The 12,255-nt window shown below is 54.7% G+C and overlaps 1 protein-coding gene across 5 annotated transcripts in view; it reads right to left on the bottom strand.

Annotated features, from left to right (window-relative positions):
• The window catches only part of WSCD1 (WSC domain containing 1), a 48,031-nt gene that overhangs the window by 15,022 nt on the left and 20,754 nt on the right, over window positions 1-12,255 (bottom strand). For all 5 annotated transcript variants that reach the window (XM_023653312.2, XM_023653310.2, XM_070226491.1 and 2 more), the window contains exon 5: window positions 9,193-9,314. In XM_023653312.2, coding sequence (XP_023509080.2) covers window positions 9,193-9,314 — 122 coding nt within the window. The remainder of the gene's footprint in view (window positions 1-9,192; window positions 9,315-12,255) is intronic.

Below are 12,255 nucleotides of genomic sequence, written 5' to 3' on the forward strand. Positions count from 1 at the left end.
CCAATTCGTGGATGCATTCACTCGATGGACACCTAGGCTGTTTCCGGTTTTTCTCTGTTATGAACAAAGTGAACGAAGCCACTACAAACATTCTTGCACAAGACTTTCAGTGGATACATATCTTCACTCCTCATGGGTAAATACCTAAGGTTTCTGTTTCATTTTTCTCCACAGCACTTGCCACTCATCAACGTACTGTCTATTTGACTTATTTACCTGGTTTATTGTCTAGAACATGACGGATGCTTAATGAATGTTTGATGGATGAATAAATGAACGAATGAATGAATGAATGTCCTTTCCAGATCCCAACCCCCCACAAAGTTGTTGGCAACAGACTTGGGCACGAGCCTTCTGTTGGTCGTGTGCACCCTAGCCACGAGGGAGGAGAAAGCCCTCCACATTGAAGCAGTCCCTCCCCAACCTCAGGACCCCCAGGGGCTCTGCTGTCCTGGGGTTCCTGTTCAGAGATGGAAATTCCACCTGCACAGCCCCTCTACTCGGGGCAGGCTGGCCTTCTCCCTTGCCGGCTGTACCAGCGTGGCTGCTGCTGCCGCCACACCGTCCTCTATCCCAGGGCTGGGGATGGGCTGCCCCCACCAGTGACCTGAACCTTTTTGCTTCCTTGACTGGATTAAACTGTCAAGTTGCTGGGTGTTTGCAGAGCGAAGGGAGAGCTGTAGACAGTAATGTGGTTTTATTTACAACATAAGCGCCTTGGCGACATCACTGGATTCTGAAAACAGAACAATTTTCAGACCCTTGGGGATTTCTAGGACATGATTTCCATAAAAATTAAATATTGATGAATCTTATCTCTCTGCCAACTTCCTTGCTCCCCCTACCCCCACCCCAAGCTTGAGAGAGAGAGAGAGAAAGGAGAAAATGATCAGAGAAAGCAAGGCAGAGAGAGACAGCGAGAACACAGGTGTGGGACTGTTTCCATGAAACAGATGAGGGGTTAATGAGGGGAGCCAGCTCAGCCTGTGTCCAAGGGCAGGTGGGTACACATCCTGGTCCGGATCCTTCATCTACAGCTGAGCCTGGGTGTCCAGGAGCTGGCCCGCAGTGTAGCAGGCATCCAGCCTGGAGCCATGACACAGCAAGGGCCGGGCACCCCAGGAGGCGGGGATCCACAAGCAAAGGCTTGGTTGTGGCCAAGGGGTCAAGAAACGGATGTTCGCACAGGCGAGGAGCAAGGCCTTTAGCAAACCAGCCCATCTGGGCCTCATCTCCCTCCATCTTCGTTCCTCCTTGAGCACCTTTCTCAGGGTCTCCAGGATTACACTGAATTACAGGAATTTCAGAGATGAGAACTTCAGGTTTCAGAAGGGGAAACTGAGTCTCAAAGGCAGGTGGCAAGCAACCCAAGACCTCAGGCCATCAGGGTGAGTGGGAACAGAAGCCAGCCTCCTGGACTCACAGTCCAGAGCTTTGGCAGACACCACACTCACGTCCCTGGAGGCAAACAGACGAATGGGGTGGATTTTTGAGGAAATCTGCGAACCAGCACGGAGGCTAGCTCCGACCAGCCTCTTGCCTCCAGGGCAGTTCTCTTTACTCCAGAGGCGGACCTGGACATTCAAGACACAGAAAGGAAAGATGCCCATATAGGTGGCTGCAGGGATGAGGGATAAAGGGGTTGCCTTTTGCTTTGGGGCAAGTGTCAGGCTGAGGGCAAACCCATCCACGAATCCTGTAACTGAGAGCGTGTTTCCCTCTGAGCTGATGGCCCTGGAGTCTGACTGCAGAGTGGGGGGCTGTGAGATTGGGAGAGGCAGCTACGGGCAAGTGGAACCAGGGCAAGGCTCGTCATCAGGCTACAGCTGTTGACGAGCTCTTGAGCATCTCTGAGCTTTGGTTTTATCATCGGTAAAAGGGGCACAGCTTAATGGTTAAGGGCTGGAGTGAGCCGGTGTGAGTCTAAACTTAGATGGACTGAGTCTTGATGTCTCCATCTGAAAGGGGGATTTGTGGATGGAATGAAATACCTGTGGGGTGCCTGTTGACAGCAGACACTCAGCAACTTGGCTGGTCCGAGTCTGGGGGAGGCTCAGGGCATGGGGTCAGGTGGGGGCTTTGGGCCGTCCTTCTATCTCTACTCTTCTCCATGTGAAGAGCTGACTCACCAGCCTCCTTCCATGTGTCCAGACTCAAAGGTGCTGCCTCAAGATTGTTTGGGGCAAGTGTCAGAATGTGCCCAGGAGGCCCTACAGGATATCCCTGTGGGTGATGGCTCTCGCAGACCCGAGTCCCCAGACAGCAGACCTACTCACCCAGCCCCACGCAGCACCCGCTCCATCAAAGCCCAACATGCATTGAAGAGAAGAGTCCACGACACACCACGTGGCTAGGAGCCACTAAACCCTCGGGGTCCCAGGTGCCTAGATTCCTGCTGACCTGGGAGAGGACCAACGCCTCATCTTAGGCAGTTTCTCAAACATCCCACACGCAGCAAAGGGAAGCTGAATAATAATGATCATCATAAGCAGCATCTGGAATATTCGGTACTCAAGAGACACCCACATCACAAAAGTCTTCCACGTCCCCAAAGTCACCGAGTCCTCCGCACCGTCTGGTGAGGCGTTTCCCCCTCCGCCGATCCCATCCAGCAGACGAGGACCCCGAGGCTCGGGCTGTGTGATTTGGCCAGATTCACGAAACAAGAAAGTGGCAGAGCCAGGTACATACCCAGATCACTATGACTCAAAGGCACCTGTCTACCAGCCTCAGGATGATAAGGGTAGTGACTCACTGCTCAAAATGGGCCAAAAGTCTCAAAAGAGCACATATGAAATGCACGTATCCTCGGCCCCAGCAATTCCACATCTGACCGTATAGCCCAAGGAAATAATCATGAACATGCTCAAACGTTTACCTTCAAGGATCTTCATGGCAGCATTGTTTACAAAAGCAAAGAAAAAAACAGAAACTGCCTAAACGTCTGCCAGGAGAGGATGGAATGCCTTGTAGCCATGAAGGGCACAGCACGGCCAAGGGAAAGTTCACGACACATTAGATGAGAAATGGGAACAAACGGAAGGAAAGATTCAATTTTTAAAACACAAACTCCATATACACACACCTACAATAAAAGACCAAAAGGGTGTAAAATGTTACTAGTTGTCTTCTCTGACTTTCTCTGGTAAAGTTGTAAGTGAGTTCTGATTTTATTTTCTCATCTCCAAATTTTCAAAGTTTTCTAAAATAGCTATGTAAGACCTTTGTAACCACCCCCACCCCCAAAACAATCAATGATCTTTAAAGACACATGCACAGTATAACATCGACAGGTTTACCACGGAATTTTTCTAAGAAATCCAAAACTGAAGCCTGTCAGTCACGATGTGACTGGACAGCGTTTTGGCAAAGGGAAAAATTCTTAAGATCAAGACAGTAGTTCACCAAACCCAGACTCTTACAGACCCAGCCCTTGGAGAAGATGTGAGACTGTGTGCCCCATGGAGGCGACGAGTCCACCTGGCATCCGGCGCATGGATGGGGATCCCGGTGGCTTAGCCAGAGCAGCCCCCAGCAGAGAACAGGTAGGCTCTACACCAACATGCCCGCCTTCCCATCGCCCGAGCGGCTGGGTCAGCGCCACCTTCAAATGGCCCAAGACAAACCCTCAGAAGAAATATCTGTGGGAAAACAGCCATGTGATTGCCATTCTGGCTGAAGAACTGATACACCCAGAAGAGGCTAACAGAGGGCAGGCAGAAAGGGTGACTCCTCTCTTCCTCCTTCGTCCTCTCCCTCTGAGGACCATCAGCAGCTGCTGGGAGAACAGACCTCGGCTCACAAGGCGGCTCACAAGGCGTAATAGCTGCTGAAGCTTCACAGGTTTGTAACCTGTTGGCAGACGGTGTTGGGTTTCACTCATCAGCCCCGTGGCAGGAACGCACGCTCCCACAAACCATCTATCCGCTTGCTCACAATATCAGGCCTCAAAATTAACTACCCCAGATCCAAATTGGTAGCAATGCCAATAGCTAAGCTCCCCTCCCTCTCATTCTCTCCTTTAGCCCAAATGCGGGAGGTGACGGGATCTGGAGCACCGAGAACCAGCAGGGTTCCTTCCATCTCCAGTACGATCACAGAAAATTAGACGAGATCATTTTACAGTGTTTAAAAACAGATTACATTGGTCAAGTCCCTCTTGCTGGCAGAGGGTCAGATCGTTAAGATGCTGATATTGCCTCAAATGTTCTTTTTCTGTCAAACTGCACTCTTGGAGCTCCCTAAATCCATTTTAACTAGCTGGCGAAAAACGGTAGAGATTTTTATCTGGGGCCACAAATGAACCTCAGATGGTGCTCAAAATGGGTGCACGGCAGAGAGGGCTCCCCCTCTTTTCCTGCTTTCAAGCCCCACCTCTTGCATCTGCTGCTCCCAGCCCCACTGCCCAGGCGGCCCAAATTAAGCCCCCAGCCCCACCCACGGATTTTGTTCTGCCCCATTTAACATTTTGCTCTGAGCATTTTCCATCATAAAAGTCTTTGAAAACATTTTCAGCGGCTGTATTACAGTCCACTGGATGGCTGTGGCATAATGTAACCACATCACAGGACATTTGAGCTTATCTTTCTGCCAAATTAGGATGAGACGAAGCTGCCCCTGGGACAGCCCTGCAGCCTCGGTGCCCCAGGCCCTTCTGGAGAGAAAGCGCTCGGCACTTCAGACAGGAAAGTACAGCCAGACACCCGAATTCATCTCTTTCACCAACCCCCAACATCCAAGAGAGGAGAAAGAAAAATCATGCCTGCAAAGAGGCCCCCTGCAGGGGAGGCCTGGCTCGGCTGAACTTCCAACCGATCCTGCATCCACCAGACCTCCACGCCAGAGGCAAAATTTGCTTCCTCATCCTCACCAAAGAGTTGGAAAAGACGATCGTTCACCAGGATTCAGACCCCTGGGGAAGGTGGGCCATGCTTGGGCCTTGCTGAGCTGACACCTTCAAGCAGGCCCCCTAGGGCAGTGGTTCTCCACCGGGCGGGGTTGGGGGGCGGCGATACTGTCCTGGAGGGGACATGTGGACATGTGGCCATGTTTGGAGACAGTCTGGGTTGTCACAACTGAGGGAGGAGGTGCTATCGGTATGTAGTGGGTGGGGGCCAGGGATGCTGCTAAATATGCTAGAATGCACACACAGATCTTAAAACACTTCTCTGACCCAAAATGGCAGGAGTTGCAAGGTTGGCAGACCCTGCTTCAGAGCGAAGTCAGAGCCCCGGCAGAGCCCACACCAGGAAACTGCAGAGCCGAGAGCTGACGGGGGCCGCGCAGAGGGGGGAGTCCAAGTCACCCCGACATCCACAGCGGGAGGCGAGGGAGAACGTACCGACAGCTTGGGAGCCAAAGGCTCACTCTGTCGGCTGGATGGTGGTTTTCCCTGGATACGCGACGTCTGGGGCATCGTCGTTGCCTGACCCGGAATCTCTCACTCCAGAGCCAGGTCACAGGTCACCTTCTGTGCAGCTTTGCCAAAGCATCTCTGAAGGTGGCCCTGAGGCCTGCTGTCTCCCAAAGGGATCCACAGAGGACACCTCACTCCAGAGCATCCTTCCTCCAGCTACGAGGCATCCCACCCCTGCCTGCCACGCCGTCAGCAGCTCCCTCTCACCTACCGAAAAATGCCTGGACTTTGAGGCAAGCATCCAAGGCCCATTGCCACTTGCCCCACCTACTTCCATACCACGCCATGTGGCCTCCACGCGGGGCAAGCCAGGCTGCTCTCCTGCCACCTTGCTCCTGCTCAGCAGCTGCCTAGTCTCACGATGCCCACCTCATGCCCCTCATCTGTCTGTTGATTCTGCCCCGCGTCCTCCAGCTCCAACCTTTCCAAAAAATGGCAGTCCTCCTCCCTCAGCATCCCTCCGAGCCTCTTTCATCCCCACCAGATGCTGACCCTACTCCACCGAGGGTCAGAGGCGCCCAGCTCCTGTCGCAGCCCCTCCCCAGCTGTGAGCTCTGCCTCCTGAGTGGGGCCACGTCTCCCCCATAGCTGTGCTCTGCGGGCACCCCCAGAAGGGTTAGCACATGTGTCTGGCCACACCCCACTCAGTCTGTCCTGCTAAGACCCGCTTTCAACTTTAAAGCTGGAAATGATGACTCTGCTCCTCACAGCTGCAAAATTCTGTGCCTCTGAACAATGGGACCTGAGGAAATGCCCATCCTCCCAGCCCCATCCGACAATACAGGGGAGGCTGGATCACAAACAGCCTCAACACAGATGCCAGCGCCCAGGCACCCTGAGAGCAAATGTCATTTCTGAGCACCTGGATGCCCTTTCATCCTCCTTCTGACCCAGACAATTCATGGCAGCACTGGCCAGAGGCGGGCGGGTAACTTGTCCTTGAAACAGGTCACGAAAGGAAGCATGGAAGGTGCTAAGGGGCAAGATGGCGCAGGATGCCGAGAGCCCGCACTGCCTTTTGGCACATGCTCCAGTGCAAACTGCAGCGACCTGGATTTGTGCCAGTAAACAGGAAGAAAGGCTGAAAACAGATGTTGAAGAGTTTTATGTCTTTAAAATCGATGTCTGAAACCACAAGGCAGAATTCTCTGAGCCCTCGTGGGCTGCCCAAGAGGAGGCGCCCCCAGAACACTGGGACATCTATCTAGGATGCTGCTTTGAAGCCACCCTCCCCAAAACAAGAGTCACAAGGGAGCCCTGTTCCCTTTCTGGCATCAGTGGTGGGGTGTAAAATTCTATAACCTTTGCTAAGGGCAATACGGCAAAGTATGCCAACATGACGATGACGACACAGCCTTAGACCCAGGATGTCCTAGGAATCTTATCTTACAGATCCACGGATGCCAAGTGACCTCCCTACAAGGATAGCCATCACAGCCTTGTTTGTAAAAGCAAAAGACTGGAAACAACCTAAATGCTTACCAGCAGGGGACTGGTTACATAAATCATAGCACATCCATGTAATGGAATAAAAGAACGGAAGGTGCTCTGTGCCGATAGGCAGCGATCTCTAAGACAGACTGCTAAGGGTAAAGAGTCCAGGGCAGGGTGGTATGCGTAGCTCGCTACCATCTGTGGGGTTTGTAAGGGAATCATGACTTTGTAAAAAAACAATGGCTGGAATATTTATGGAATCTGAAAGTGGATGCAGGAAGTCAGGACCATCAGCTGCCTCCAAGGAAGGACACTGAGGGTGAGGCCCAGGGACCAGAGGAAGCCTCTGCCCTCTCCACCTCTGGGGTCTTTTTATTGTGTTCCATGTGAGCATATCATCTACTAAAAAATAATTTAGAAGCCCACACAGCCATGATGCACTGCCTGTCCCACTCCATTACTCTAATTTCTTCTCATCTCTCCTGTCTCCTCACACACTCACCCGCCGGTCCCCTTCCCCGCCCCCCGGATGTCACATGGAGAGGCAGCAACATAAAAAGCCCCCGGACGTGGTGTCAGGAGCGGGCTGTCAAGCCGGCCGCCCCCTCCGTGCCTGGGTGCGAATGCTCTCACTTCTGCAGACCGGCACCTGCTTCTGCAGCGAGCACAGATCAGAGATCCCCCCTCACTGAGCACTGGGAGGATTAAAGCAGACGCCCAGTGGGAAGGTCCCCAGCACAGCGCCCAGCACACAGGACAACACCCCCAAGTTTGCTGGCCGGGGAGGCCTGCCGTCAGCCTGTCCTCTGATTCCAGTGGGGGGCTCTCCAGGGAGCGGCTCTGACTGCGGGTGGGAAGGAAGCCCCGAGAGAGCGGCTCCCTGCCTTGCGTGCGTGCGTGAGCAGGTGTCCCTGCTGTCTCTACCCACGGCTCTGTTCCCACGGGGGGAGGGGGGAGAAGGGGGCCCCAGGCCAGATGTCTGCGAATCAACAGACTGTCTTCTCGGCTCACTGCATTGTGTCTCGTGAGGCCTGACGTCCAAGACATCCTTGGCAGTGGCTTCGGAAAAGCTGGAGATGCAAGGGAGCCAGTTCAAAGGCTGCACTTGTGCAAGACAAAAGAGCATGTGAACGGCCTCATCTCCCCTCACCTCGCAGGGAAGCATCCCAAGAGGGCTGCGAACACGGATGCAGAGGGCAGCAGCTCCCTGGGTGGGTGGGGGACAGGGGAGGGTGTGCTCCTTGATGTCCGAGCACATCTGCTTTCCTTGAGCCCACATCCTGCCCTCTTCACACCGCCAGCCGACGGGAGCAAGACTGAGCTCAAATCCTGGCTCCACCACCCACTAGCTGTGTGACCTCAGGCAGAATGCTCAAGCTCTCTCTGCCTCAGTTTCCTCACCTGCAAACTGCAGACAATCACATCACCTATCCTGAAGGATTGTTACGAGGATCAAATGGGCTAATGTGTGTCAAGCGCTCGGCACGGTCCCTGGCACAGAATAAACGGTCAATACACGTTAGCTAACGTTGACACCCATCGTCTCATCGTCATCCTCATCATCGCCAAGGCGCTCCTCTCTCCTAGCCCCATTCTGCCACACTGCCGGTGTCACAGTCCCACAAGACTACTGAACCCCAGCACAGAGGAGCAGCCCCAAACCCTAGCCTCCTGGCACCTCGGGCCATCTCTAGGGCCACAGCAGCCAGCCCAACTTGCAGACCGCTGGACGCCAGCCTCAGCTCTCAGTGTTCTTTGGCCGGCCGGATGGGTCTCAGCAGCTTCACTTCACACTCCCCTGCTCCTGCCTTTTGCAAGCCCCACCTGGCCTCGACCCCAACTTTTCCCATGAACATGTAGGGACAGTGGCCTTTGGTGCCCAGCCCAGCCCTTGCACAGTCACGCTCCACTCCTCAGCGCAGGCTGCAGCGGAGGTACACATGTGACTCCGGCCTCTGAAGTCCGATTCACCGCCTGACGCTGACAGCACAAATAACAGAAAATCCATCAGCTCTCCCCAAGTCCCGAGCCAGCATCTTCCTGCCTCCAAACCAAGTCAATTTAACATCTGACACTTGTGCCAAGAGCTCACGGCGGGAAAGACACGATCCTTTCAGCTTTACAACCTCCGCCGACAATTCCCCACCTGGCCTCGGACCGCCAGCGTTAGTGCCAGGCTCCCCGCCGGCACGGTGGGCGGTGTCACACCTCTCTCCCCGGCTCCCACCCAGGCTCTGAGAGGGGACGTCTGCAGCCCAGCACAGGCACTTGTCCCCTCGCTGAGACCACAGCACATGCTGGATGGTTCAAGGACAGCATTGTGAAATTATAACTGGTCTTACTTTCTGGGAACAAAATCCCGAGCACGTCTCCACGGTCACGTTGGCCTGTGTCAGCGAGTTGGGGAAGGCGTGCGTGACGTTCTCTGGCAGCTTGAAGCACCCTCGGTACGTGACGGTCCTCCCTGTGGGGAGGGAAATGGGTTTCTGGTGAGAAGTGGTGCCCACAGTTGTTGGTGTCCGTCCCAAGGGAAAACAGCACCTTCAAATACCAAAACAGGTGTAAATATACTCAGGAGGGGTAGATTTCAAATTAGAGAGTGCAAACTGCCCTGGATGGGGTGTGGTTAAGCCAAGCTCCCTGGAGATACCAGGCCCCAGAACTGCGGTCACCCAGGGGCCACGTGGCTGAAACTGTTCAGCTCAGATCTCTCTTCTCCCACCAGCTCTCAAGGGGCAGTGTTCATTCACCTATCCATCCTTCCTTCCTTCAATAAATTGGGATTATGCATCTATTATGTGCCAGATTCTGCACTAGGTGACCTGAGAGGCTGATGTTCTAGAAAATTCTATGTCCTCCCCACACACGCATGAGAAGAAAAGTAGGCTGGGGAATCTGAAATCCTGCCACGTTCCCTCTCACGTTGCCTTCGAGTCACACCACTGCTTTGCTTTCTCTCTGGTCTTAAACTCCTACCCAAATTCTAGGAATACTCCTCAAGCCGGTATTACAAAGGAAGCCTCGTGCCAAGCTGTTCTCCAGACCCCTAGTGGAGAAGTCCAGCTCCCTAGTTGGCTTCCTGGGTGGTGAACCAACCTTCTGGAATGTTCCAGTACCAACTGCTCATATTTCTTCCAGACTCATCAGAGTTTCTCTAGGTGGCATCCTGATTCACATCCCATGCTCTTTTTAACAGCATCTCCTGGGGCTCAGCATCTCGCCCAGCTGTCTCCACCTGCCACACCTCTTGCCCAGCAGCAGAAATCCTATCAGCAGCCACAGTCCCTGTGCCTGGCCTGTCCTGGTCACCCTCCCTTGCCACGTGCCCCAGAGCCTATCTCCCGGGTGTCTGTCCCACCCCAGTACAGCTGGCTGAGGACCACAGCCCAGTCTATCTGGATATTTTGTTCTTTTCGGGCCAATGATGCCACAGGACAGGAAGGAATTCCGTGAGCCCAGCACAAGCCACCTCCCAGGCCCTTACCCCAAAGCCAGGGCAGAGAGCGGGTTGTGGGAGACGCAGCCCCATCAGGGCTCCACGGCGGGAGGGCTCTCTGCATGCAAAACGGCAAAGCCGGACCAAGCCCGGGATCTGGAAGCCCATCCGATGGACCACAGCACCCGTGGTCTGGACGTTAGGGCACGGGCCTATTAGGGCACAGAAGGAAAGCAGCCGGGTGCTGGGAACACAGTCCAGGCTGCACGTCCTAATGGCCTGGGGTCAAGTCCTGGCACTGCCAGTGACTCGCTCTGAAATTTGCGTGTGTCATGACTCAGAGACTCTCCATTTCCTCACCTACATAACAGCCGGCAGCTAGAGTTGTTCTAAGGAGCAACGTGTACCCGTGTGTCAGCCCCTCATGGGGCTGCGTCTCCCACGACCCCCTCTCTGCCCTGGCTTTTGGTGTAAGGGCCTGGAAGGTGGTTTGTGCTGAATTCCTTCCTGTCCTGTGGCGTGACTGACCCCAAAAGAACAAAATGTCTAGATGGACTGGGCTGTGGTCCTCAGCCAGATGCACTGGGGTGGGACAGACACCAGGGAGACAGGCTCTGGGGCATGTGGCAAGGGAGGGTGACCAGGACAGGTAGGGCACAGAGAGAGTGGGGTGACCCAGTGGGTCCTAGGCCGCAGAGAGGTACAAAACAGAGGTGCATCTGGGCCACTCCCGTGCTCCCCACACCCAGCCCTGAGCCTGACACACAGCAGGTGCCCAGTAACTGCTGATGAATGAATGAACATGACAGGGCACGTGAGGGACCAGTGTGAACTCAACACGGTATGAGGTGAGAGCTGCCAGAGGCGCAGCATCAGCCGCCCTGGACCTCACTGAGGGGCAGTCGGCGAGGTGGCTGCCGTCCAGTGCAGTCTGTTCCATACCTTCTCCCTCGCTCCCCAGGGAGAGCCCAACGGCCACTCGGGGCAGGAGACCTCCAGGCAAGGCCACTGCTCAACTGCTCAGCACCCGCCTCTGATCCCAACCCAGGGGCACGTTCTGGGGGCTTCCTCCTTGTGGGTGCTCCTCGCTAGCGAGAAGAGGAAGTTGAGGATGGCTACCTGGTCACCTCTTGACACAGATCCTGTCGCCTCATCCCCTGGAGAAGGGAGTGCGTGGGCAAAGGTCAATCACACGGGCTCCATAGCCTGCCGGAAGGGGTGGCCATCACACTGTTTTCAACATGAACCACGACATCAGGTCTAGCTGACTCAAGGTGTGACGCTGGCTTGAACGACTGGGCTATCTGACCCTTAACCAACGGGCAACCTAAAGCACAATCATCTCTAAGGGTCAGTGGCTGAGCAGGAGGAGCAGGCAGGGCAGCCCAGAGCCCACAGATAGACCTGGTCCTGCTGGGAAGCAGGGGTGAGGAGTCGGGGGGCTAATGTTGTTTGAACCCAGAGAAATCAAAGCTCCAAGAAGCCAGCCTGGAGCAGTGTGGCCCTCAGGAAGCCCATTTGGATGCCCAGGTGACAGGGCAGGACTCAGTAGACCCACACACCACACCACGGCAAACCCTCGTGCCAGGACAGGGCCTGGCACAGAGTAGGTGTCAATGAGCGCCTGTTCAGTTAACGGTCTCATTAGCGAATTCATAGGGTGTCGTCAGGTCTCCACCCTGTGCCTGTTCCCTCATCTGAGGCCCTTGTTCCCAGACACATCCTGTCTGAAGACAAGAAACACCTGAGCAGCCTCAGGTGGCCGGGTCTGAGCACTGAGCCGCTCTCCCCGTCACTCTGGCCCCACAGACAGTGGCCAGGATTGGCTTTACGCTCACCCACGGCTCTCATGGCTGGGCTTCCGTACCACTCGGCAAACTCACTCACTGCTAGGAGAGCTCTCGCAGAAACCCCTCTGCAGTCTCAGCTGCTGGCCTGACACCTCCTTCTCTGAGCTCTGCCCTGTTCT

The sequence above is a fragment of the Equus caballus genome, chromosome 11 (genome assembly GCF_041296265.1).
Source record: "Equus caballus isolate H_3958 breed thoroughbred chromosome 11, TB-T2T, whole genome shotgun sequence".
In the NCBI taxonomy this organism is placed as follows: Eukaryota; Metazoa; Chordata; class Mammalia; order Perissodactyla; family Equidae; genus Equus; species Equus caballus.